Below are 26,490 nucleotides of genomic sequence, written 5' to 3'. Positions count from 1 at the left end.
TTAGAGAAAAGTCAATAGAAATATTAGTTGCTAAGGTACGAAGACAGAAGCTGATGAAATCTAAGGGGTGAGATTCTGTCTCTGCATGGACTGCCTCCAGATGCACTGCTCAAGGGAGAACAGAGCTCAACAGGGTATGAGACTGGTTCAGGATACTGGCTGTAGCCTTCTGCATCACCGTGTGCAATCTTTTGTGAACTGGGGGAAAAAAAGGTTTTTATTTCTTTTACCATAACAGCAATGAAATTCTAAATAAGGCATAAAATTTGCTTTATTGCAACATACATGTCTGCTAATAAGCCAATTGACAGCCATGGAGTCGAACTCAGTGTTACTGAGTTACTTGAAATAAAGATCTGGAGTTATCCCAGAGCAGGGAACGGCGAATTAAGGCAGGTCTTAATTCTTCCTGAGCAAGGCAGGTCTCCTCCAGAATGGAGAGTAAGAAAGGTTGGGCTCAACTCCGAGACGGGCTGTAGTGCAGCTGCTGGTGGGGCTCGTGGGCGGGCGAGGGATGGAGCAGGAGGGGAAGGCAGCAATCTCCTGAGATGCTGCGGCTGCACCTCCTCTAACTTGCGATCGTAATTGCTGTGATTTGTTTTGCCAATGTAATGCAGACATGCCCGAGTTTAAAACATACTCACTTTCATGCAATATTTTGAACAAGAAATAACCCCTGGATTAGGCACAAGTCTGTGTTGTCTGCCAGGAAGCACTGCCAGAGTAATCACCCTCATAAAAGAGCGACACTAAAAAGCCTATTTTACACGTTTTCATGCTCAATACTTCCTAACTTTACTAACAAAAAGAAGTGCTCATTTCTGAAAGAGGAACAGACCAACGTATTACATAAACACTGCCTTGTTATTGCCTCTGAAGCTGGCACTGTATTAAAGCTGTTATTGCTATTAGATTAATCCAAGCGCAGAGCTAATGCAAATTGAGACCTAAATGCTATCTCTAAATGAGACAGCAACATTTTGGACGCCTTTTATCAGAAATTGCACATTATTATTTAGTTGTTAGGCGTCACAGAGCCAAAAGCATCTAAAGACAATGTTTTCACAAGATAAACTGATGTGACTTTTGGCTTTCCACAAAAAGGAAATGAAATCCTGCACCAAGTCTTACAAAACCAATGGCAGCAGATTACACAAATGTTGAGATGTGCAAGCTGGCTTACTGAAGACAACCACTGCAATGGCATCGACAAGAGGCCAAGACGGCTTTTTACAAAAGGCCAACTGGTCTGCGATTATCTGATCTGGCCTTTTTTTACATACAAAGCAAAACCGTATTCTTGCATCTGAAGATGAAGGGGCAAAAGGAAAAATTAGAAAAAAACAAACTCAACATTTTATTCTGTCAACAAAGAATAACCAGGAACCAGCAGAAACTGAGATGCCAGTTACTCTGTTACTTAAACAAGCAGATTCCTTTTCTCCTTCTGGATGTATTATCATTGCCACAGTTCCCAGACCACTGTGGACTCCTCCAGTTGCTTGATCTGCCTGAGATAACCTTGGTGGCTTGAGGCATTGGATTTGGCAGTGCTAATACAACACTGCAAATGGCAAAGCGGCTCGCGTGGCGTGTTTACCCAACAGCTGCAGAACAGCTGTCCCAATCTGACCTCTCACTGATACACTGGATTTAAGCATGGCAAAACAATTTAATCTGCAGCAGAGATGGGATTAAGGCCGAAAACCCACATCTAGGTTTCGCCGGATCAGAAAGCCTCTACTAGGCTTGGGCTATAGCTGATAGCGTATTGCAAAAAGCTGAGTCCACCTGAATTTCCAACACCCTGAAGTTTATGAGGGTGTCCAGTATTATTGGCTAGCTATTTATATAAACATAAGGTATATACATACACATACATGCATGCATATATAATTATGTAGGAAATTGTGCTTAATCCCCACTATTTAGATAACTATTCTAACCCTAGTATAAACTGATAGGGGGAAGAAAAAGGCCTCGGTGGGTTCAGATACAATACTTCAGAGCTGATCAGTGGCAATTTGTTTAGTGCAAGTCACTTTGCATCAGCTGACACAGTTCAAACCAAGCCACTTCCACACAGTGTTGTGCCTAACCCTGGGCCCCAAGCTGCACTCCCAACACGAGAAAAAAAATTAAAAAGAAGGAAAAAAACGACCCCCAAACGAAAAAAAAAAACCCAAACCCCAAAACCAAAAACACCCCTTCTAACATATCAGCACAGACAGAAATGAGGCTCTGAAAGTAGGACCACTATTGCAGCAATCTAACACTGGTTAGGACTGAAGCACTGAACACGAAAAAGAGTGTGTTCGATGCCGAGGTACACACCTCTTCCTCTGAACTGTCACTCAGGTCATTGGCAAGTGAGGCACTCAAGGAGGCCGCCTTGGGCTCCAGGTAGCAGAGGCACATAGCCAGAGGAAAGGAGAGAGTGAGGGCGTATGGCACTGAGAAAGAGGCAGAGAGCAGAAAGAAAAAAATGAAGAGGAAGCAAGGCACCAGGGAGGGGGAGCGGATGGGAAGGTAGTGCTGCACGCTGGCAGGCAGGAGGTTGGTTTCGGAGAGGTTAGGGAGCGACAGGTAGCCGTCGTCATCCAGGAGGGAAGGAAATGACTCTGGAAGTTGCAAGGAGAAGGAAAACAGCGTTCCGCCTTTGCCGGCTTTCTGCTTATAGCCGAAAGCCGCGTCTTGCTCGGCGGAGCAAACTCGCCCCTTTCTGTCAGAGTCCGGCTCCGGCTCGCCGTGCTTCGGAGCACTCTCTTTGGGCGCCTCGCAACCTAAGGGCTTTGTTCGAGCGCTCTCCTTGCATCTCCTGCGAAGCTTTGCTGAAGATGCATGGGGGCCAGGCTGCGAGGATGGCGAGGGGTGGCGGGAGTCAGTGCCAAGCAAAGATGGCTGGTGACAGAGAAAGAGCAGCAAACAAGGCGCAAAAGCAAAAGGACAAAAAGAAAACTGTAATTAGTTAATTTTCTTCCGTGATGATAAATAATATATATATATATAAAACTATAAACAGTACTTTAACACCACAGCTTTCCACTGAGTTAAACGGTGTATGTTCCCATGCTGGACACCACGGGTATCAGTGAATCAGGGTTACAGCTTACAAAAGGCAACTTCTTGATTCAGCATTTGTCTAGTCATCTGCAGCACAGGATTTACGCAGAAACCTTCACGGCCATATGTGAAGTTTCAGGTGCTGCCAGTTTCCACTTACTGTAAGACTGGCTTCAGATCATAAGGAGCTTTCAAACATGAAGTATACGGAGAGCAACAAAGAAATGAGGGAACATATTTCCAACACCAACACTGCCTGCGACAGGACTCCTGCAGTCACGAGGAGACTCAGTGGAGGCCAGATGCTTCCCATCTATGCCTTGGACAACCTCAGCAGCAATAATTAAAACCCTAAGGACTTTAAAACTATGTGTGTTCAACTTCCTCTACTACAAGATTAAAAAAAAAAAATCTAGGTCCTGTAACGAAATAAAACACGTTCTGGTTTGAGGAGAGCATAAATCTATACGTCAGCTGTTACCGACGGAAAAAACTACACTAGCTCCCATCGCCGCCCAGGCTGGCCTCCGCTGGGCATCTGCACAGCCCTGCCCTCACCTCTGTCCGCCACGAGCCGGAGCAGGCAGCGCCGGCGGGCTGGCCCCTGCCCACCACACACCCTGCTGCCCCCCACTATGCTGCACTCTATCGCTTTGGCAGCAGGTTGAAAGAAGGGAGCTGAGTGTTTTGGCTAGGCGGACCCTGTGCTGTCCCACTTGGGGATCTGAAGCGGGGCTGATCAGAGAGGTCTGTGCCCCACACAGCCACATCTCTCCATAGTCAAAAAGTGACTCTTTACCCATAGCAAAGGGGTAAAAACATACCCAATGCTTTTGCTACAGATTTTACCACAATGCAAAGAATATCGGCTACCAACAAGCAGGATTTGCTTTGATGCACCGTTTGTAGGGTGTTCAACAGGTCTTTAAGGTCACTGAAGGACAAAAAACTGGTAGGAGCAGGGAGGTGATTCAGCAGGACGGATGCTCACAACTAGCTGACTGTCACCTAACACGCTCCCTGTGGGCAGCCACAACGGCTCTTTAGAAGAACAACAGCCATCACCATCAAAATACCCCAGTACAACAGACTTGCCGTGGTGCTGATGGATCGGAGATGTTTTGGCCAAAGTCATCTGGGTGCACTTAGCTAAAGTGGCATGCTGGCTCCATGACCAAACCCTAAGTGCTCCATCCATGCATCTCCCCGAGGAGCTATAAAAGGCATTTCACTCCCACTGCCACTGCCACTGCCACTCCCAGCTCCCCAGAGCAGAATGACTTTGAAGCCAAACCAGCATTTGCCTGGACAAGCTGGTGCCAAATCTGAGCCAACAAGCAAGATGTAGACAGAGGTTGCACCAATCCTAGCTACTAAACCTAATCTTTACCAGGTATATTAACAGTAGGAATGAGATTTAAGCCCAACATTTACACAGAAGAGCTCCTTCTCCTCCCCTTAATATTTTGCTTCTCCCTCTTCTCTAACCAGAACAGTTAAAAAACTAATCTATCAGTTCAGACAATCTGTATTCCTGAATTAAGCAACCAAAACCAAGCCTAACTTCACACTGCTTACAAATGTCTTCTTTATGGGCTTAATGTAGTAAGCTCAACTCGAAATTTAATGCTGATGGACTCACAGGACTTCATGTGAGCTGAATACACAGAACTTCTCTTTACATTGTAAAGGCGAAAAAGTCAAAGTAAATTTATTCTTTGCTAATACAGGCTATTCGCTTATTGACATCTTTGCAGTGTTAATATTTGGAATAACTTCTGGTACTTAAATATATACAGATAAAACAAAGGAAAATGTCTTAGTGGAAAAGTTGAAAACCTACCTATAAAATTTCTATACGCTTAAAAAGGAATTTGATTTCAAATTTGTCCTATGCTTCTCGAGACTCTATTCTCTCTACAATGAATGATGAAAGTGTTAGCAGGTCCAGTGGAAGCAGGACTGAGATCTCTATAGGCTTACAGAACTGAAGCTCTTTTAAAGGGCAGTTTAAACAGAACCCACCTATTGGGGAGAGGGGTAAAAATCACTCATTTGTGCATGTTTAAGCACCATCAAAATATTCTCCTAAGAATATCTTTGACTATTTCTTGCAATGTATAAGGAACAGATGACCTCTGAAAAGCAGCTGATCTCTCCATTGACCTAAATTAACAAACATTTGGAACAGAATTAGTTTCTATTAGATGTTTTCTGCATATTTGATTTTCATTAATTTTTCTCCACGCAGAAACTAATGGAGTTTCAAGAAGACTCCAGTTAAATTTTAGAGAGATTATTTTTTTAATGCTACAATTACAGTGCACACTTTCAAAAGAAAAATCTTTTCTCATCTGCAATTTTCAGTAATTCAATTTGTTCCGATTTTTGGTACCTTAATTGCAACTTTTTTAAGGTCTTGACCCTTCAGCTATGTAGCTCATTGTGGCCTTATATGATAAGGCTAGAAGTTCAAGTTCTAACATTCGCATGCATGACAGTTTTGTGGGTGTAAAGGTATACATCAAGGTTTTTCCTCATAAATGAGGAGGGTAAATCTTACTTGTTTAGCAAGTGCATTCCACAATACACTTTTTGAATTAGATTCAATATTTCATATTCTGTTTTCTTCTCCTTAATGTAGAAGAAACAGGACATTTTACACCCAATCATTTCTGATTCTACTTTATTTCTCATCACTGTCAAGCTCTGAAATTCAGTATCTTCTCTGTCCCTCTGTTTGATTTAACCCTTCTTAATAACTCAGTAGATACAATGCACAGCCTTGTGTGTATGTGTATGCAGTAGTGGTGGGATTGGAGATGGTGACGGATGAATCAATTTTAACAACTGAGCAGAGAATCATCAACAAAACCAGTTTTCTTCAATGCAAAACTTCAAATAAGGGAAGCAAATGCTTTTGTAAGCCAGAAAAAAAAAAGCTTATAATAGTATATTAATACCTAAAAGTTATTAGAGAAAAAACGCTCATTGAAATACATGCAAGGAACTGAAGCGTTATAAGAAGTAAATGAGAAAAATACAATCATTTAAAGCACAGACTTACATACAAGAGCACAGAACTATTTTCTTGCCTTGTCAAAAAATAAAAAACATGATGCCCATACTAAAGTCAAAATATGACTGAAGACCAAAGGAGCAAAATGTGCACTGCTAGGCTACTTTGGAGTATTTTCTAAAGAGCTCTTGAATGCTATGTAATAAACACTGCACCGACTGTTAAATGGATTTACATTTCAAAGAACATTCTGAGGCAGGAATTAACTTTTACAACATCATACGAAATGTGAAGGACTATAAAAACATTGATTCAAGACACGTACATCCAACCATGTATATTCCAGTTTCATTTCACTAGATTAAGTATCTTCTCCTTCCCTAATGATTCTGCATTTCTCCAAGCACTCTCCAGGCAGGTCAGTTTAACAGAAAAACCTCAAAACTCTACCTTAGTGTCATGGCGTATTGCCGAGACCGGGGTGACCTCCTCTGCTCTTTTCTTTTTGCCCTCTTCATCATCCTTCTCTTCTTCTGCCTTTTTCTCTGGAGTCACAGTGGTTATCAAGTTGGTCTGAGAGATGCCCTTTGTTGTGGCGTACTGGCCAGTACCAACCTCTGCAGCAGACACAGAATCCTTCATGTACATTTCATGGTTTTCATTCACTGATGCTAAAAGCAAATATTTAAAGAGGGAAAGTCTGAAATAGCTTTTGCTGAGAAGCTGCGTAAAATTAAAAAGCTGGGTTAGTAAAACATCGGAGATATTGCTGAAAACACAACTATGTCATGTTTCAGGAAATCAGAAGCATGTGCATACATTTAAATAAACTGTTTACTTGAAATAAAGCTTGTAGCTTTTATATGCATAAACATATATTATGGATGTGTATACACACATTACCGTAGCTAATGTGTGCATTACACAGTTGTTAAATGTTAGCAAGCCATTAAAAGTGCTTCTGTAGTAAAACATCAGAAAAAAATAAATGCATTGCCACAGTTATCAGGCAGGAAACATAAGGAAAACCAGCTATGACATCAGCCATGGGGGTGGAAGAGATTTTTTTTTTTTAAATCTGTCAGAATATAACAACGGAGATCAAATGCATGGTAAGTAAGTAACGTGATGCATTGCAGGAAATGACAATATTGATGTAACGCAGGCATGATATCTGAGAATCAAGAAATGGGATCTTTGTACTATCGAGTATTACAGTCTGCCAGTTAAGTAAGCTCATTATCCTAAAAAATTCTGGGAAGTGATGGCATTCAATTCAGTGGACCAAACCAGAATATTTTAGGTTGTAAACAGTTGATAATTCAGGAAACTTAAATATATATAAATGATTTTGATATAAATAATAAAGTTACAGACAGAATGTAGTCAAAACATTACTATATACCCAGGCCCTGCTCTTGACTACTGTGTAACTAATTTCTAGTAAGAAGATAAGACTACTCAAATTTATCAAGTTACTTGCATCTGTAACATATGACAGGGCCGGGATCACAGTGTGATCGTGACGCAGAATGTTACAGCCACGTCTGTGTTATAGTAACAACATTAGTGAAGAAATCATAAGCATTGATTAAAAATCCTCTTTTCCCCATTTCCACTTATGCAAATTAACATCATAAAAACCTCATGGAGTCTTAACAAATGCTGGGGAAAAGCGTTTCAGATATCTTGTCTCTTGGGGATGAGGCAGGAGAAAGCAAAGGGAGTAGAGGGAGACATCTTGTTTAGATGTTACAAACAAAATAATGCAGAAGGATAATTTCTGCTTTGAGACACATGCACAGCAATCAGGTCACCAGTTGCTTGGTAACGAGCAAGATGCACAACAGAATTAGAAGATTCCAAAATAATTAATGACAAGCAGCACCTTTAGGGGGAGAAAAGGCGGCTTGTCACTCATACTTTTAAATTAAAGCTTCTCCCCCTCCCCACCATCAGCTACACTTATTGCAATTTGTTTGTGATATTCTGCGGGAGAATTCACCTTTTTTTTTAAACACTGTAGCAATTCTGAATTTAGACTCAGTCTTTTTTTCTACAAAAATAAACGATAACCTCTTTTTACTCAATAGCTGACAACAGTAACAGCTGATGAAGTAGCTGAGGCTCTGAATCACACGCTGGTTTAACCTAAGGGAGCAGCAGAACCGTGACCTCCATGAACCGCAGAGAAAGAGAGGAAGAGGAAGGACATAATATAAACCTGTGTATGTTACTCTCTATCTCACACCTTCAAAAGTAATGTATGGAAAAAGCCTGTTAGTGCTCATCCGACTAGGATGCGAGGTAATCGGAAGCAAGTGTTATTACTTGATCGAGGGAAAGAAGTCATTTATGAATTGTAATATATACTTAAATGAAAAACTTACACAGGAAAAAAAGCCAAGTTAAACCAAAACCCAAACAGTTACTCTTGCAAACTCTGAAAAAGCACTGAACCCTGACTTGCTCGGGCAGGCAGGTCCAGGCACCCCGTCCTTTCTCAAAAGCAGGGAAGTGCTTTGCAGGTGTGAGGCCACAGAGGACAGGGGATCCACAAAGAATGGGCTCCCGAGGACCTCCTCCAGGCAAAGGCTTTGCAAGGAGTGCAGCAGTTCACTTAGCACAGTCGTTCTGTGCATCCTCCTCTAGCCCTGCAGTGAACGTGCAGGTACTCACAGCCTCCGCTCTGCCGAAGCTCAAGGAGATGAGGTGCCGAGAGATTTATACCTAATCTAAAGCAGTGACCACTGTGAGGATAACTTCTGACAAAGTCAATTAAGAGGACCTTACCCCCGTCTAAGCTGCGAGACATCGTGTAACGTTTACTAGAAGACCGCTCAAAGTAAGGTGCAGGACGGTCTATGAGGGCGCTGGCTCTTCTCGTCTGGGCCTGCGTCCGGCCGCTGTAGCGAAACTTGGAGCCCAGCGTGAGGAACTTCTTTGGAGGTGCTTCTGGCAGCAGGAGCCTGAAACACACCAAACAGTGCATCTGTTACTCCCCCTCCTCCAAAAATCAACCCACTGTTTCTGCAGAGGACAGAAGGCGACTGTTTGGTATCACAGCATCGTAACCTGTGCCTCACGGGTCGTCAGCTAAAAGGGCATCAAAGGAGGCTCCTCATACAGCATGACAAAACTGCCTAGCTAATGCATTTGAAGAGCTGAGTTTCTTCCTAACAGGTAAGAACCACTCAGTCCCTTCCTGCCTGAAAATCAGATTTATTAGTTCCTAATCACCAAAACTAAAAATAAGGTGTTCCTTGTACCAGGGACTCTGATCCGGGCTGAAATACAGATATATCTCTCACACTTGAAATTTATGACAGTGCTGCTATGCTGAGGACAGGGCCAGAACAGATTTCCAGTGAATGCAGGGCGGTATTCATTCACAGGGATGCAGACATTTTTCAGGTTACAGACTTCCCACCCTCTGTATTTTGGCTACGGAGCTTGCTGAAGAAGCCATTCTCCTGCTATGGAGTTTATGCTTTAGACATTGATTTTCCATTAAAAATCAGAAAACATCCAAAAAATGGACACTCAACTTCTTTTTAGATGTTTTGCTACTAAGACTGCATTTCATACAAACATACTGACAGCGTGAACCAATAGTTTTGAGAAAGAAGAGAAATTCTTCAGTCCTCCCATATTACAGCATTTATTCCACTATCCCAAACTTTTCTCAGGTGTCCTAAGATGTCAAATACATAGCTTCAAAATTCCTCAGTAATATAAAAACTGCAGCTATGGATGGGATATTCACTGACTACTGTCTGTATTTTCATATGTAATTAAATAAAAACTTTTTTTTGAAAACTCTTACCCACATCCCTCCATATAACTTTCCATATAAGTCGTTCCCTGGTACAAGCATATGTACAGAAGTGCAGTAGAGTCCTTCATCTCTTTAATTATAGTGGCTGATAATATCATGGCACAGATAAAGCAAAATTATTAACTGAGACCATATGGTGATTTTTAAACATTCAAGTAAATAGCTGAAATTGTATGAATAATTTGGGTGAAACATTTCAAATTTTGAAGAAGCAATAACCTTCCCTGATCTGCTCAGAGATACCTCATGATCAAAGAGACAATTTGATTTGAAGGGTTTTGCCTCTGCTGACAAAATTGGTCTTTTCTGTAGTGTTTTGTATCACACCTTTAGGAAAAGAAATCCACATACCTGAAAAATGTATGGTGCTCAACACACACTTTCCATAAGCGCTTTGCAGCACGATGATTTGGCAACTTAAACCCAATAGTGCTTTCAAACTGCTCAAACTAGGTAGGAAAAAAGAAAAAGTATGTATTTGATGTTGTGCATCTATTTTCAGACAGAGTACACAGGTTGACCTTTATTTCTTCTGTCTATAGATATCTCATTGCAAGGGTGAATGTATATGCTCATGTATATAATCGCATATATACATGTTCTACAGACTACTGCCTGGGAAGGAAGCTGTGAGTGATAGTCAAAGGCAACTTTTGAGGATTGTTTTCTGGGGGAAACCCAGATAATGAGCAAGATGTTTTTGATGGTGACAGTGATGTTTTATGCCCTACAGTAACAGAGAGATCAGTTAAGACTTGGGAGACTTCTGAGAAAAACATCATTTAAGTGTTTTAACCTTGTTGTTTTAACTTCGCCAGTTTAAACAGTGGGAAGCTTGATAATATCCTGGAGGGGAGCAATAGTCCCCAGGGACTGATCTGGTCTCACACAGCCTTAGATTAAGGAGATTTACAGTGAGAGAACTAGAGTTAGTAAATCACAGTATTTTTAGCTAATTTATCTCCTGGGGAGGATGAGGAAAAGAGAGGTAATTGAAAGAGTCGGCTGGGGATACTACGGTAACTTTCTAGGTTGTGCTGCAGACTTATAAGCCAGATGCAAAAGCTGTGCCAACTACAACCGCTGTTAACATGTTGATGGCTACATGCAGATAGCTGAGTAGGTGAAATAGTGTTGCTGTGACCAGGGAAAGGTAGGCAGAAGGGCACTTGTAAGGAAGCCTGGATCCCTATGGGGAGCTGACAGAGAGAAACAAGGCAGGAAACTGCAAAACAATAAAGATGATATAAGCGACACATGGGATGGTGAATCACATTATCATCAAATGTGATTTGGAAGGAGACTGCATTAATTATTTTGCATAAGGAATTATGACCTGGTCACAGGATACCAAGATCAGAAGAGCTCAATAGGACTTCAGTGATGGAGTGCTTGAGTGCAGGCATTGGGATTATTGGTGGCTATTCGTTGTTTTTTTGTTTGTTTGTTTTCAAAAATCAAACTCAAGACTGGAAAGTTCATTACTAAAACTGTGTCTGCTGAGAGGCCGAAGATGTAGGTTTGTGGATTTTGGTTTAGGACTCTAAAAAAAGCTCAGGCTCTGGGGCCAGTGGGGGGCCCCAGTGGATTTTCCAGGTCACTTATGAAGCCAGTACTGAAGACATTGGCTCAGGACTCCCAACTGCCATAGTGCACTAAGGGAGAAATGCCAGTCCTCATCCAGGTGACTCCTGTCCTGCTGTACAGCTCCGCCCTCTAAAACAGACACAGGTTTTTCACCTATCGCAGACTGATTATTGTACCAGCACTTACAATGGAGACACTCCTTTGCCTCTGATGATCCTGAACTTCTCCTGGGCTTTTTGCTAAGATTTATCATCTAATTTCTGCACCGGTGCACGCTCAACCCATGAGGTAGGTACTTGCTATTCACCCGTCCGAGCCACCAGAGGGCACTCACTGTACGAGATTTCACATCGCCTTCTCCAGGGCCAGAACACGCGCTCCTGTGGCCTGGGAGGGCTAACGCGTGGAGCTACCAAAAACGCTGAATGATGGATGCTTGACTCCATCTTTATCAGTCTCCAGACTTCTGTTCAGACTCCAGACACACTAGGCTGATACACTTATAAAATTTGGTATGGCCTGTCTAGATCTCTTAGTGGGTAAGATAAATAGACACTACTTTAATATGCAACATGATGGTGGATGACGAGCACTCCATGAATAAGCAATATGTTACTTAAATTCCCAAAGTAATCATAATACGGATATGCTTTTTCCATGCAGATGGCCATATTTACCCTTTATGTTAGTTCATGGATATAAACAGAAAAACACCAAAGAAGATTTTACCTGTATTTTAAATACAGTGTTTATCTAATCTTTCCTAAGAAAATCAGCACAAATTAAAAAAATACAAATGGAGAGGAATGTTAAAGGCTTGGAAGACGTGACAAATCAACCAATCCACAAGAACATGTTTTTTTTTTTTAAAAGGTTCATTCGCTAAAGAGTATCAGGATGCTCTTACCTCCCCTGGTCGGATTTTGATGTAGAAGTTGTTCCTCTTGTAGGAAATTTTCAGAACCTTGGGCCAGGCAAATCTATTTATTCTGAGTCTGTCTCGATATATTAAGAGACCACTTGCACAAACTCCTAGCATGATTTCCACTCCTTCAGAATCCTGGAAAAGCAAGCAGTGCCCTTTGTTTAATATTTCTTTCCTTACATCCCACGGTACTACAGATTCTTGTATACTGTGTTTCTGTCTGAGCTACGTCTTTTTAATGCATCAGCTGTAGTGACCTGATTTCTGAGAGCTACCCTAGTCATTGACTGCATTCATGCAAGTAATAGTAAGGTTGGACAGGGTGAGAGAAACCGACTGTTGTGAATGTTTCCTCATATTTTAGAAAGACTCCAAAAGGAGGGGGAAAATTTTAGATGTTATTAAAAGAATGATATTAACACCATACGGCAAAATTTTATTAGCATAATAATGAAAAGTGTTATTAGCATAAATACCAGATTGAAAGTAAGTAGGACAGCACACAAATTTACTTCTCCCAGCATCAGTCATCTCCATGACTAAGCCTTGTGCGTCCTTAGATAGATTCTTCTTCTGTAGTTTGCTCATCTTGGCTTTAGCTGGTTTGCTAATTTCTTTAATGCTATTGTGCCTATGCCCAGTATTTTCACTTTGAAACGACCAGCAGGCAAAAAGTTGGGCATTTGGACCAGAAAGATTATTTCAGAAGTGTGTGACTGTGCCTGTGCTATAACCCATTTTTGACAAGGAAGCTGTAGGTCAGACACATTTGCACTATAAAAGATTTGGCCACCATCTTATCAGAATATATCCATAAATACTTATTTTTTAAGTAAGAAGTATATACTTCTCTTTCCTACAGAAGCCTTCTAATAGTCTAAAACCATCTCCAGTGTTTGCTATCACCACCAGACCATATAATTCTGTTTTTTTCATTTAGCTAAATACTAATGCTGCTGCGAAAAGAAGCATCCACCTTAAGGCACAGAGTTCTTCGGTAATTATTTTAAAATAACTTAAAGTTACAAAAGTCTGACAACAGAAGCTATGGAGATGTGACCCTATGATAATCATGAAATGAATTCATCATTTTCCTCTGTTTTTCCTGACCAGCCATCTTTTAGGTACATAGTGAAAATATGATTACATTTTAAGATGAACACAAAGGCAAACATGGTCATTCATGATGAAAAGGCTACGGCACAGCTTGAAATAAAAAAAAAAGTTTTAAAATCAGAGATACAACACAGAATTAGTGCCACAAAGTCACTTCAGTGCTAGAAAACACACCAATAGAGGATGTATGTTCTAACAATGACGGTCGTATCACCCCTTAAATGTAGATTTTTTTTTTCTGAATAAAGCTGTCATGTGATATTGTTGTCAGGTACCACAGAAGAGAAAAGTTTTTTCAGTGGACTTCAATGTCACAGCTTCCTAAGCAGAGTAATGTATACAGTGAATACATTCTGAAAAAGTAAGTCTCATTACCAGTAATCCCACTGCCTGACAAATGCCAGAAATGCAAGCGTGTTCACATACGGCACATAGCTGCAGGTGCAAGGGGCTCCTTCTTCTGATATACTTTCTCAAAAACTTGTTAAGAAATGCCTTCTTCCCTCATCGCCACCTTTGCAGCAGATCTAAGTCCATTCGCAGCTTCTGTTACTCGTCAGAGACTGCTTTTCAATGTGGTACTACTGGCGTAAAATGAAAATGAAATAAAAGAATTTGGCTTTTTTCAGGAGCGATGTGGTTGCATGGAAGAGAAAACTGTTCGCTTTCATGTCCAAGGCAGAAGACGCTGAGCTGCACGTCTCTGCAGTTCTGCATACGAATGAGGGTTTTATCAGAGCGGTGACAGCCCAGAGGACAAATATGTCTATTTGAACACATTTTTTATTGTAGCCTTGTGTTAGATAATTGAGAACTAGTTTTAACAGCAGCTGGCGAGTTCAGCATCTGTTGAATACCTAAGATACTGGCACAGCCTTAACGAATTTACGTTTACATAGAGACATCTGCCACAGCGTGACTTCAAAAAGGCATCCACAGAGATACTTGTCCCCTGGCCTGATGATACCATCAGATCTCACTGGCAGACCTAACTAAAACTAAACATTACTTCTCACGTAGAGTCTACTTTTCCCACCTTCAGCTCTCCCACCAAGATTACTGCTGTTTCTTAACCTGCAGAGAAACCTAATTCGGTTAGCACTGCAGCTTTTTAAACTAAGAACATCACTTTAAAGAGAGATCAGCTTGTCTATCAACTTCTCTTGCTCTGAGTCTTTCCATACGAAAAACAGAAGAGTAAAACCAGATACTAGTATTTTTATTAAAAAAATGAACTGGTTATCTCAGGATATACTATCTTAAATTTCACAGTCTTTCTCCAATATTCTGAAAAAAATACTTGGGCATTAATGTTATGCTACATTAAATTTTCAATTAAAACAGGACCTCACGTTGTTGCTGTTTTGCAGATTTGTGTTGGACAAAGGATGGTGAAAAAACACTACTGAGTGATGTTCGCCGATCCATTTCTATCTCTGCTCCAAATGTGCCTCAAGATTTTGTGCCTATCTGCAAGACACAGGGAAAGCAGCAGCATGCCTCCTGGTAGAGCGCTGCCCGTTGAGCCATACTCAGATTTTTCATTTTCAGTGAAGGCAATCAACAGAACACAAAAGATTGCCTTGAATTCTGTAACACACATGCACAGCTTCTACAAAATGCCCCAGGGACATGGCTGCAGGCCCTTTCGAGATCTGAGCTGCAAATTTATCTCAGTTCTTGAAAGGATCTCCTGCAGCACAAAAACAGGCTCACAATAATTTGACCTTTACAGAAAATGCAGTGCTCTCCACAGCTCAGGATTCTTTGTTCAGCACTCATTTGCCAAGGATGCTTGCTAACCTCAAAGATGTTAAAATCCATTAGCCTGACTTTGAAAAGCGAAGAAAAAAATAGTAATTATTTATTTGGAAAAAAAAAACAACAAACCAAAAACCAGGCAACCAACATAAGGCTCTCCCAAGCCACAATAAGAATGATCATGTTTTATTCATAACTTAACCTGCCGATGATTAGAGAAACTACTTCATCATGGGAGAACATTTCCAGCAGAACTGCTGCCCTTCCAGTCAACTGTAATGATCACACTTCGGAAGAGAGACAAGCCACTGTCTTCCCCTTACTATCAATCTGATTAGGTTTCCAGGCCTTATTAAATTGGAAAATGTAGCTGAATGAAATGACAATTGATCACTCTCTGGACAGCTTCTTATATCCTTCCTCATTACTCCATCCATTCAATATTTTCCCAAAGGATTTGGTTGTTTAACCAGCATGAAAGGTTGATGTGCAACATATCTTGGAATCTTTAGGCTAAGTTATGTTATGGTTACAAGATATATTGATGTTTATCCCACGAGTCATCTTTCCTCATGCTGACACATGATTTATCCCACAAAATGCCAGTCTTAGAATAAGAAAGAATAAACCAGGGAGTCCATGCAGATTCAAGTACTACGGCACAGGAGGGAGACAACTGGTGACAGAACTATAGTCCATACCTTTGCATGATGGAGATCTACTCCATACATCGATAGTTTTTTGGCATTCTCCAGGAAATGCATCTCAGCCTCCGCAGGTGTCATTCCCCTGAGGAAAAGCAACCAATTCTACCATCAATGTTAAGGAAACAGAGACAGAAATAAAATCCAGCACCTGGAAAACACTTTCAGCCTGTCAGAACTACAGCTGTGCCCCTTAGATAGCTGGGTACCTACCAGAGCCAAAGTTCTGGTGCAGACTCTTGTCATCATCTTTCATGCTGCAAAGCCCTTCTCTGACCAAAGACATGCAGAGGAGTCTTGTCCAAAAATATTCTTATTAGGTATACTGCAGCAGGTTTTAACATTTCCTGATGCACCCGGTCAGTACCTGAATGCAGGCGACAGCCTGCACCGATGCCCTCTACCCACCTGTGGCTCTTGTGCAGCTCGATCACTTTATCCTCCAGCTCTTTTGTGTGATTCGGTGCGAAGCGAAATTCGCTGACGTAGTCGCTGCCGTACTCATCGGGGTCGTAGTCGCCGAGCTCCGACTGCACGGTGTAGGAGCCCAGCAGGGCCAGCGTGACGAACGAGCAGGGCAGCCGACCAGACACGATGTCATCTCTCAGCTGCAAGCAGAGGTAGTACCTGCAAGGCAGCACCAAGGCAGCTCAGAAAGTGCCACCCAAGGACCAGCAAGAGGCCTCGGCTCCTCTATGAATCTGCAGACAACTCCCAAGCCCAAAGTTCTTCAGGTGATAACACGGATGATGATAATTTTGAAAAAAGAAAATCCTTGCCTAACTTATGGGTAGCAATGCCTAATTTATCTTTATAAAGCAGCATGGAGATTTCTTAATAAAATAGGTCATTACTTTGTTTAGTGACCTGGATGGAGAATTACCCATTAAACATACCAGGTTTCTATCATAAATCACTAACATATATAGCTATCTGATAATTCTTTTCTTTAAGGATAAAAAATCATGAAAAACTCCAAATACTGTTCATTGAAGGGTAGCTGAACTCCAAGTTGTTCAAAAAATGCAATTTGTCTCTTTAGCAAACTGTTGAGCTTTCTCAAAAACACATTTCAACAGTAAATGCTGTTAAAACCATGGTGATAAGCAGTGCAAGGGATCACCAGATAGAAGAAAACAGAAAAAAAGAGAAGAGCGTTGGCCTGGTGGTGAAGGCATGGAGTTCCCAGGGGAGATTTGAGGGTGGTAAGAGGAAAAAACCCCAATTCTTTCTTTTGAAAGACCTCTGTTGAATGTGAACTCTTGGCACACTGTCTTTCTGAACAAAGCCTAGCACAGGGAAGTCTGATCTAAGCCAAAGGCTTCATGCTACCTTAAAAGCAAAAAGTAGTCCACAAAGCAATGAAGGTTAAAAATATCCACAGGTTGCAGAATGTTAGAACAGGCTAGGGAACAGCCTGCCGATGGCATAAAACTCGCCATGGCTCCAAGGTTTTCCTGCCTTGTATCAAGGAGGAAACCAGATGAGGGTTGTGGTTTTTTTTCAGTTGTGCTTGCAAGCAGTATACAAAACCAGAGAGCAGAGGTACAGGTGGCAGAGCTAACTGACTTGGATAGCAGGGAGCAGCCATTAATTACCTGTACCTGTGCACATATTCCTTGTAACATATTCCCTGTACTTGTGCACATCAACTGCTTACGTAGTCAAATGACATACAAAATTTATTCTCATCCCACTTCTTTCCTTTCATAGTTATGATTTTCTGAAAATAATGACTTGTTACCACTGGAAAAACTGGGCATCAGGCATCTTTGTGAAAATTAAAATCAACGCTCAAGAACATGCATATTGGAAAAGCTTGGGTTTGGGGTTAAATTGCAGAAAAGAACAAGTTGTCTTAGCTCAGAGGAGAGACATTGTTCACCGCGTCTTTTCTGCCAAAGCATTGCATATTTTCCGTAAGTGCATAAGAGAAAGGAAGCCAAAGGGAATACAAAACATTCCTTTTCTTGGATAATTAGAGTGCAAGCGCTACTATGAACAGCTTTTAAGCCCCTTCTAGAAAGGTATTTAATGTTTTAAACACCTGGTAATATCTTCAGATAGCTGGGCAGGGTCTGGAGGGTAGAATTTCACATTAAATGCAAACTGCCAAGCACCACCTGGAAAAAAACACAGGTTGACTGAAAGTACACTGTAAGTGCAAATGGAGATGCTCATGCTGTTTGACTACCAGCAGACTTAAAAATACTCCAGCCAAGCAATTAATGAGAACAGGATAGAGTATCATTTTCCCATACTTTTCCCTCTCACAATTACAGTATTAGATCACATTTTACAGCTCTCTTCTTATATAGTAAGATTCCCACTGAAGTGAGGACCCTAAGGGAGTAGTAATTTATTACTAACACTAAAAAACCACCTCTGTCCAAACTCAATGTTTACTGGAATTAACCATCTGAAAACACAGCCTATATAAGCTTTAAAAACCAATAACCCAAAACACAGAGGCGCTGGCAACACTGCAAGTGAGAGCAGGAGTGGGCTCCAGAGCAGGGTGATGTGCCGAGGTCTGGCTGCCCAAACCAGCTCACGGCATCCTCTCAGAGTGCTGCCTCAGCACATAGTTCCTGTCTCCAGCAGACATAAACCATCGTGCAGACAAAACTGCAAGGACAAACACAGAGAGCGTGACTGAAAAGCAGTGCATAACACTGGGGAATTCTTACCTAGTAACTTCAGTAAGTTTGGGTGACCCATAGGATGGATACTAGTTTGCATCACCACAGTTCGTGAAATTTTTTTTGAGCGTTAGCTTTAAATGTCGTAAAGAAAGAATATCAAGACTGAAAAAACAGGAGGAGTTGAACATAGTATGTAAAATATAAAAGCTATTCTGCAAAAAGGGACAAGTATACTAGCGCATGTCTCAAACGCAAATAAAAAGCAGTAACAAAACCCCAAACCACAGAGTTCTCACAAGCAACACAGTGGTTTTCCAGGAAGAAGACTTTTCATTGAGGCCTTTGTTGTGGGATATACCTCTTATATGTACTTCTACCACATAAATTACAGTATTTCTGTAGTCAAGAACCCAAAGCCAAAGTAATGTTATTTCTGTTTTCTGAAATGCATTGATGTCAAAGCACAAATGTAACTAGAAATAAATAGATCTCCCTTGAAAAGTCCATATTGGCCATGTAATGAGGAAGTGTTTGTGAATATTGTGAAAAACAGGACTCTTCCTTATAAACCTGATAGGGTAGGGCTTTCCCATGATCTTCAATTCAGGAGCACTTTGTGCCTAGGTACCTCCTAAGGAGAATAGGGTTTGACGATCTATCTAGTGCACTCCCCGGTAGATATCTCATATGCTGGATGAGTCTGCTTGCCTGGAGATACTGTATAGTTGTCCTAATTGGGTGTTCAGGCTCAACATGAGCCGGCAATGTGCGCTGGCAGCCCAGAAAGCCAACCGTATCCTGGGCTGCATCCAAAGACGCTTGGCCAGCATTCGAGGGACGTGATTCTGCCCCTCTACTCTGCTCTCGTGAGATCCCACCTAGAATACTGCATTCAGCTCTGGGGCCGCCAACACAAGAAGGACATGGAGCTGCTGCAGTGAGTCCAGAGGAGGGCCACAGAGATGATCTGAGGGCTGGAGCACCTCTCCTATGAAGACACGCTGAAAGAGTTGGGGCTGTTCAGCCTGGAGAAGAGAAGCCTCCGGGGTGATCTCATTGCAGCCTTCCAGTACCTGAAGGGGGCCTACAAGAAAGCTGGAGAGGGACTTTTTACAAGGGCATGTAGTGGTAAGACAAGAGGCAATGGCTGTAAACTGAAAGAGGGCAGATTGAGATTAGATATAAGGAAGAAAGTTTTCACTCTGAGGGTAGTGAGGCACTGGAACAGGTTGCCCAGAGAAGCTGTGCATGTCTCATCCCTGGAAGTGTTCAAGGCCAGGTTGGACGAGGCTTTGAGCAACCTGGTGTAGTGGAGGGTGTCCTTGCCCATGGCAGGGGGGTTGAAAGCAGATGATCTTTGAGGTCCCTTCCAACCCTAACCATTCTGTGATTCTATGATTTTATGATTTATTTAGAGACAACAAGGAAATTTCATCCTGTACGAAATCCCATCCACTTTGGTCATCCACATGCCTGAGAAAACAGGCTCAATGTGCGAGAAGAGTTTTGACATTTACCATCAGGACCTCAGCCCTGGGTGAGATTTTTGGGCTTCTTGATTCTAGGAACTTTTTCACTCTCTTGGGCCATAAAAGCTCATGGAAGGAAGATTTTGCTGGCAGCGAGGATGGCGCACGGTCTCACCAGGGAGTGGACCCGCCCCAAGGTGGAAGCAGAGCCTGTGGGTGACACCTGGGCCCCACGACAGAGAGAAGGGGCCATGGCCTGAGAATCTCTTCCTCTGGCATACACAAAATAAATCAAACCTATGGTATAGCCTATCATATAGCATGGACGGTTAAGACACCAGAGTAAGAGGCCTTCACCCCTTACTTACAGGGGTTTAAACAAAACCAAACACTGTACAAGTTAGCAGGTTATAACTCATAGGGTGTGAATCAGGGGGTGCACACATAGTGATAGCCACATTTCTCAGCCACTGGGATGAAATCCCTGTGGTCTGCGGTGAAATAACGGATATTGGAGTGTTGTACAACTCAATCAGAATTTTGCAGGATTATATGTAGGTGTTTCGGAAAGTGTCATACGTAATAGCCCTACTTTTCCACCGTTGTCCTGTTCCAAACTTCTGGGGTGAATTGTACAGAGCAAGCAAATTATCGCTCTCATCTTTTGCAAAACCAACTGTCCCCTGCGTCAAGTCCAGGACGAGATTCTTCTGCCTCGGTTAATCTCTTGCCGTCACAACCTTTCATTGTCTATCTCATGGCTCAGGCATATACTAAATGCATTTCAAATCAGTGGTGTGGAGCTGAGCTCCTTTACTTGCATTGACCATCAGCAAAACCCGATTCATTGAGGTCTATAGGACCTTCCTCTCCAGATCCATTTTCTCAAGAGATTAAAAAAGGCAGATTTTCATTACTTTTGATTGCAGATCACTTTCTTTTAATGAAAATAATACTGGTGGAAAGGTGTGGTTGCTCATAGTAAGTGGGGAAGTTCACCAGCCAGTGTAAATTATCCCTTTGAATCTTAGACAGGGAAGCGATTAATTTGCTGAGCCTGACCCAACAAGTACGAACTACTGGATGTATTTGCTTGTGAAAACACAAGTGCTAGAAGAGATCATTTACAAAATGTGCAAAGAAGAAAACTACCAAGGCTCTCCTGCCCCAAAAAGTCTCATACACAAACGTTTCATCAATTTCAATAAGTGAGAGGGGTAGGGAAAAAGGCAGGTCAAATTTTGAGCCTGGCAGTCTTGACAAGGTTTTCCTTCAAGAGGTTTTTAAATTTCTAATGGAGCAGGCGGCTAAATTTAACAACTGAGCTTTTTAAAATATTCATGTGAAGCAGAAAATTGACTGGTTCTCTGTGAATTGAATGGTCATTTTAGGAGCAAAGTTCAAGCTTTTGAAATGCAGGAAGGAAAGATATTTTAGATAGAGTGCTATCTTTGCATCAGTGAAGTATTTCAGTATGAGGCAAGAGCAGCGTTCCTAGATATGATATAAATATCAGTAACGCAAAGAAGTAATTTATATACGTGGCCTAGTCCCTAAGGTTACGTTTATTAATGTCAAACTTCAGGTTTTTGCATCTCTGCAAATGTCAAGTTGTTTTCAGCAAGGTACGTTCATGTGTTACGAGCCCCAGTAACTGCCTGTACTCATCATGGGGTAAAATATCCAAAAGATGCAGGTAATTCCTTTGCCAGAGACTCAGAACTGGATGCAAAAGAAGATTGTGAAACAGGCTTTGTCGTCCCGGGGAGAGTGCGCTCTCCTGGGAGAAGGCATCGAGAAGATGGCCATGGCCCCATCCCACCTGCCCCCTCACCCTGTGGGCAGTGGGGACAGAGCAAGGGGCAGGAGAGAGGGGGCTGATGAATCCCTGGTCCTGGGGGCAGCCCGATGGGACGAGCCCTTCAACCCAAGAGTGGCGAGTTACCTCAGCCATTTAGGAGCAAGCCCAAAGGATCAGAGGGGCTGGGCAGCCACAGGCACCTGGTGCCCATGACGCCCAGCTTGTGTGCTGGGGAGCCCCCTCTGCCTCTTGCATCCCCACTCGGTGCCACAGGGGTCCAACGCCTACACAAACACCAATGGCAGAGGAAGAGACTTCTTTGTACAGATTTTTGGGGTCTGGATACACCAGAATGAAAGTTTTCCAGACCCCCTGAAATAAACACATGAACTATAACAAACTTACTTCGGATCTGCTTCTTGATTTCCTTGGCAGGGTCCAACCAATTCTGCAAAGAAAATATTTCCTTTTTTCAATTTGAATTAGAAAACACAATAAACATTATTTTTAAAACAGTGCTATGAGTCAAAGCTAGAACATGTGAAGGTCTGCCTCCACTTTCTCCTTGGAGCAGCAATAGGCAGAGATAACACTGACTTTCAAGATGTGGCCCTGGGTAGAAGCAGGACTTTTATTAACCTTCCCAGACATTGAGGGGCTGAATGGTTTGAAATAAAAAATAATAAAAAAATAGAAATTAGTAAAATAAACCCACAGAAACCTTTTTCCAGAGTATCTTCTGGGAAAATTAAATTTCTACAAGCTTGCTAAGAAGGTTTGGGTTTTCTTTTTTCATTGTGGGTTTTTTTGCTCTAATCCTAGAAGAGCTGAAGAGGATAAGCAAACATGGCATAGAGCACTACCCCATTTACAACCTGGTGCTACCATTCGTACAAGGGGCTCCCTAGAGGCAGAGGAGTGTGGAGCGAAACTAGAGGCAGAACTACAGCACCGGGGCTGCCCCCATCCATGCTGTGCAGAGCCCAATGACTGTGCAAGGCAAAACCCCTGCCAAGGAGGTGGAGAATTCTCACAGCGATATGTTACTACTCCATGGAAGCCAAGGAGCAGGTGAAATTGCCCTAGAGGAGGCACACAGCAGCTTGGGGTCTTTTAGTGCCCTTGTCCTATAACAGAATCAAATTAGTATTTAAAATGCGTCACACAGCCCAGAACAAAAAGTTCGCTTCCCCTAGGAAAGTTCCACTTTCTCCAAAGAAAGATAAACAAATGTATCAGAGGAAAAAAAATACTAAAGAAATATCGAACAAAGCAGAACACAACAATCCCTCCTCAACAAAAACAACCAGTTTGCAGCTGTCTAAATCTGGTCTGCAGTGCAAAACATGAGCCTGCAAAGCTCCAGCTATTGCTGAGCACGAAAGCACACTATGCACCAAGAAATTAAAGATGCATCAGGATTTCTATTTTCAAAGATGACATGTGATGTGGGCACATATATTGTCTGGCTGGAAGTTATCTGGCAGAGGATGGAGGTGAGTTGCTACATACTTTGATATTAAAATCATGCATGTTATTGATCAATAAATGCGGTGGCAGGCAGCATTCTTTTAGCTGTTTAGCTCTGTAAAGTGACTGGCGATCTATACATGTTTAGTACTTCTAAACCACTTGTTAATAATGAACACATTCTCCTCTTTCCAGTACAGAAAAGCACATCTATCTGGAAATGCACTTAAACATCTGCCTAACTTTTACCACAACCCAAAACTAAGCATATGCTGAAGTGTTATCTTACACTGGCATGGACCCAGTGCCTGCCTAAGTGATTTTCTGAATCAGAAACAAAATCATTATATTTAGAAGCCTGTAAAGAAGGGGAAAAAGAGACAAAAAAGGACTGATTTCTTTTGTATCATATATAACTGAAACAAAGGGAAGCCTAGAAAATAAAACTTGTTCTCACAAAACATAAACAGCCAAAGAAGCAGTAATAGCTCCAGCTTCATCAAGGAAGACCTTTCAGACCACGCAAAGCACAAAATGCCATCACCTGGTGAGCTCTGCTGGGCTATGGCATATATTGCTAAAAAGTTTTGTTACTGGTTTCTTTCAAAATATTTATCTTAAAATGCAAAAAACACACAGCATATTTTAAATTATCCTTTGATACTTTTTCATGATAACATGTCCAAAACAATATATATATATCTATCTCACCTGCACATTAGATCATCTTGGACACTGTTAATACACAGCTTATTTAATACTGAAGTTGAGATGCAGACAAGTGGAATGTGATTCACTATTGCTGCCAACTGCTTCTGAAGACTTATGTCTTTAGCCAAATCAATAACACTGAGATAAAGCAAGTCAAGACTTCAAGCCTTACTTTATCTCAGCAGTGAGCAGGAGCAGTCAATCAACTCCTGCCTATTTGTATCCCAACTATAGCATTATTAAGCTGTATTTTAGCATTCACAGTTTAGCAGTGAATGTAAATCTGACTTTCATCTATGGCAGTAACAAAATAAATCATACTAGAAAGAGAACTAGCTATATGATTAACTTCTTTTATGTCACAAATAGCCAACACAGAGGGAAGCCAGGGAAACACAGGGGATGCTCTTGAGAGGCAATGAGTTACAAAACACAATAGCTCAAGCTATGTCTATGGAACTTGGCAAGGAAGATAAAAACAACTCTAGACTGTTTGTAACTGTCTAGGGGGGTATCTCAGGGGAGCTCTGATGTCCACATGTCAAAGGCCAGCCACAGTTTTGTGGGTTACCTTTTGGTTTTCCGTGTCTCTGTATGTTAGGCCAAAGTAGTCTTTTTCCAAAAGGTTCAGATGCTCACACACTTTGTCGAATAGCACTTGACCTCTGGAACGTTTCTGGGGGGAAAAAAAAAAAGTTTGCAAAATAATGTGATATAAGCATTAAAATAACACCTTTTTCTGTTTAATCCACAAATCAATAACCCAAATATGATTTAATTCAATTCATCTGTCTTTCAAACCTATTGATCTGAAGCTTCATAAGAATCTGCTGAATGGAGCAAATCTGCTTTTCATAAAAGTTCAAGTCCTCTTGTGGAGTCAAAAATAAGTCAGTACGTGTCATGTTTCAATGAGAATATCTTTTCTGTCTTTCAGACATTGCGATTTCCAAAGCATGCGGAGGTCCTAGTTCAGACAACCAGAGCATTCTCTGTGTGCAACAGTAGCAACAAATAATGGTACAAAATATTCCTGGTCATGGACTATTAGAGCTGTGGCTCAGGGGTGACCCACTGGAGGAAAAATCAAACATATGGAGCTATTTCTTGCTTCGGTAAGAATGCGGACTGATTCCAAGATCCCTTTTTGTCTAATATACAAGGAAACGGGACACACCATCTACTGAAATCACTGAAAGGGCCTAGTGTCTCACTGGGAAGGAAGCAGCTTTCCCGTGTCCCACTAACCTCCTTTACTGCTAACGCGTTAGATGAGAAGATCGCTCACTCTCAACAGCCAGAGCCCTTAGCAGAAGCTTCATAGTATCTCTCACACTGGACGGTAAAAATTCAGGTCATCTCAGGTCTCAGCATTATACGTGACACTGAGAAAAAAAATCGCAAAAAACCCCAAACAACGCAGACAGAAGCGTCCTCTTTATAAGCTATGTGCGCCAACTTTGATATGCATTAGTTACGGTAAACAATTCAAAATTATCTGGGCCACTGTTCTGCTTCCCTAAGCGCAACTCAGCCGTAAGGAAACAATCTCCCCACTTCATATCGAACACACGGGTACATAAATATTTCAGCTGCTGTCAGCACCGCGTTTTCTTCATCGGTAGTATACACGTGACTTGAAGCAGACTGGAAATACGCTGCTGGCTCCCAACACCACGCAGGAGGCTTACACAAAAGAGGAGAGAACCCAGCCTTCGAATTTACGCACTTCTGCCGACAGCGCTGCGCCCGGACCGCGCTGTCAGCCCCGCAGCCTTGGCTGGAGGGGTGGATATTTCACAATCCAAGCTGACATAGCTGTGCCAACAAACTCGTGGAGCCCAATGCTGGCCTCAAACTATTTTAGAAGTGGTAAGCAAGCCAAGAGAAAAGAAAAAAAAAAAAAAAAAAAAAGAAAGAATTGAGAGTTGCAGCCTAACACCCTGCGAAAATATTAGGAGAGATGATGGAGGGAGTTGTGCAGCATAACCTAATTTATGTTAAATTCAGTATTTCTACTGGGGCTTTGATGGTATGTTAGACAGGAAGCAGGGAAATATCCTCTACATTTTTATCGATGGGGAAACTGAAGAGTGTGGCTGATAGAGTCTAACAAGTGTTCTCCAGCTGAGAAAAACACAGGCACAAAAGAGCACTGAAAGCATATTGCAGTAACTTCATTTACTGTGTCTTCCAGCATCATTTGAGGAAACAGCTCCAGGGCCTTGTTCTGCTTGTCACATGCTTTCTACCCTCTAGGAAGAAGACTAAACAAACCCCAGCTCCTTTATAATTTCAAACTAATGTTTAGTTAATTCTACACACCCCAAACTTGGAAGTAGATAATAAGAAGTTGCTGGTTTTATATTTGATGCTCCATG

The 26,490-nt window shown here is 41.8% G+C and overlaps 1 protein-coding gene across 14 annotated transcripts in view; it reads right to left on the bottom strand.

Annotated features, from left to right (window-relative positions):
* The window catches only part of EPB41L3 (erythrocyte membrane protein band 4.1 like 3), a 65,704-nt gene that overhangs the window by 15,320 nt on the left and 23,894 nt on the right, over nucleotides 1-26,490 (bottom strand). For 7 of the 14 annotated variants that reach the window (XM_086609206.1, XM_086609209.1, XM_086609210.1 and 4 more), the window contains exons 3-11: nucleotides 24,681-24,785; nucleotides 22,334-22,376; nucleotides 18,061-18,136; nucleotides 16,422-16,640; nucleotides 16,011-16,098; nucleotides 12,415-12,567; nucleotides 10,272-10,369; nucleotides 8,876-9,051; nucleotides 6,533-6,753 (exon numbers count right to left, since the gene is read on the bottom strand). In XM_086609206.1, coding sequence (XP_086465332.1) covers nucleotides 6,533-6,753; nucleotides 8,876-9,051; nucleotides 10,272-10,369; nucleotides 12,415-12,567; nucleotides 16,011-16,098; nucleotides 16,422-16,640; nucleotides 18,061-18,136; nucleotides 22,334-22,376; nucleotides 24,681-24,785 — 1,179 coding nt within the window. Of the gene's footprint in view, nucleotides 1-2,334; nucleotides 2,902-6,532; nucleotides 6,754-8,875; nucleotides 9,052-10,271; nucleotides 10,370-12,414; nucleotides 12,568-16,010; nucleotides 16,099-16,421; nucleotides 16,641-18,060; nucleotides 18,137-22,333; nucleotides 22,377-24,680; nucleotides 24,786-26,490 lie in introns of all 14 variants that reach the window. The other 7 variants (XM_086609202.1, XM_086609204.1, XM_086609205.1 and 4 more) reach the window with 3 other exon arrangements.

The sequence above is a fragment of the Tauraco erythrolophus genome, chromosome 3, assembly GCF_009769465.1.
Source record: "Tauraco erythrolophus isolate bTauEry1 chromosome 3, bTauEry1.pri, whole genome shotgun sequence".
In the NCBI taxonomy this organism is placed as follows: domain Eukaryota; kingdom Metazoa; phylum Chordata; class Aves; order Musophagiformes; family Musophagidae; genus Tauraco; species Tauraco erythrolophus.
Note: the sequence above shows the minus strand (reverse complement) of the source record. Positions and strands in the feature narration are given on the sequence as shown.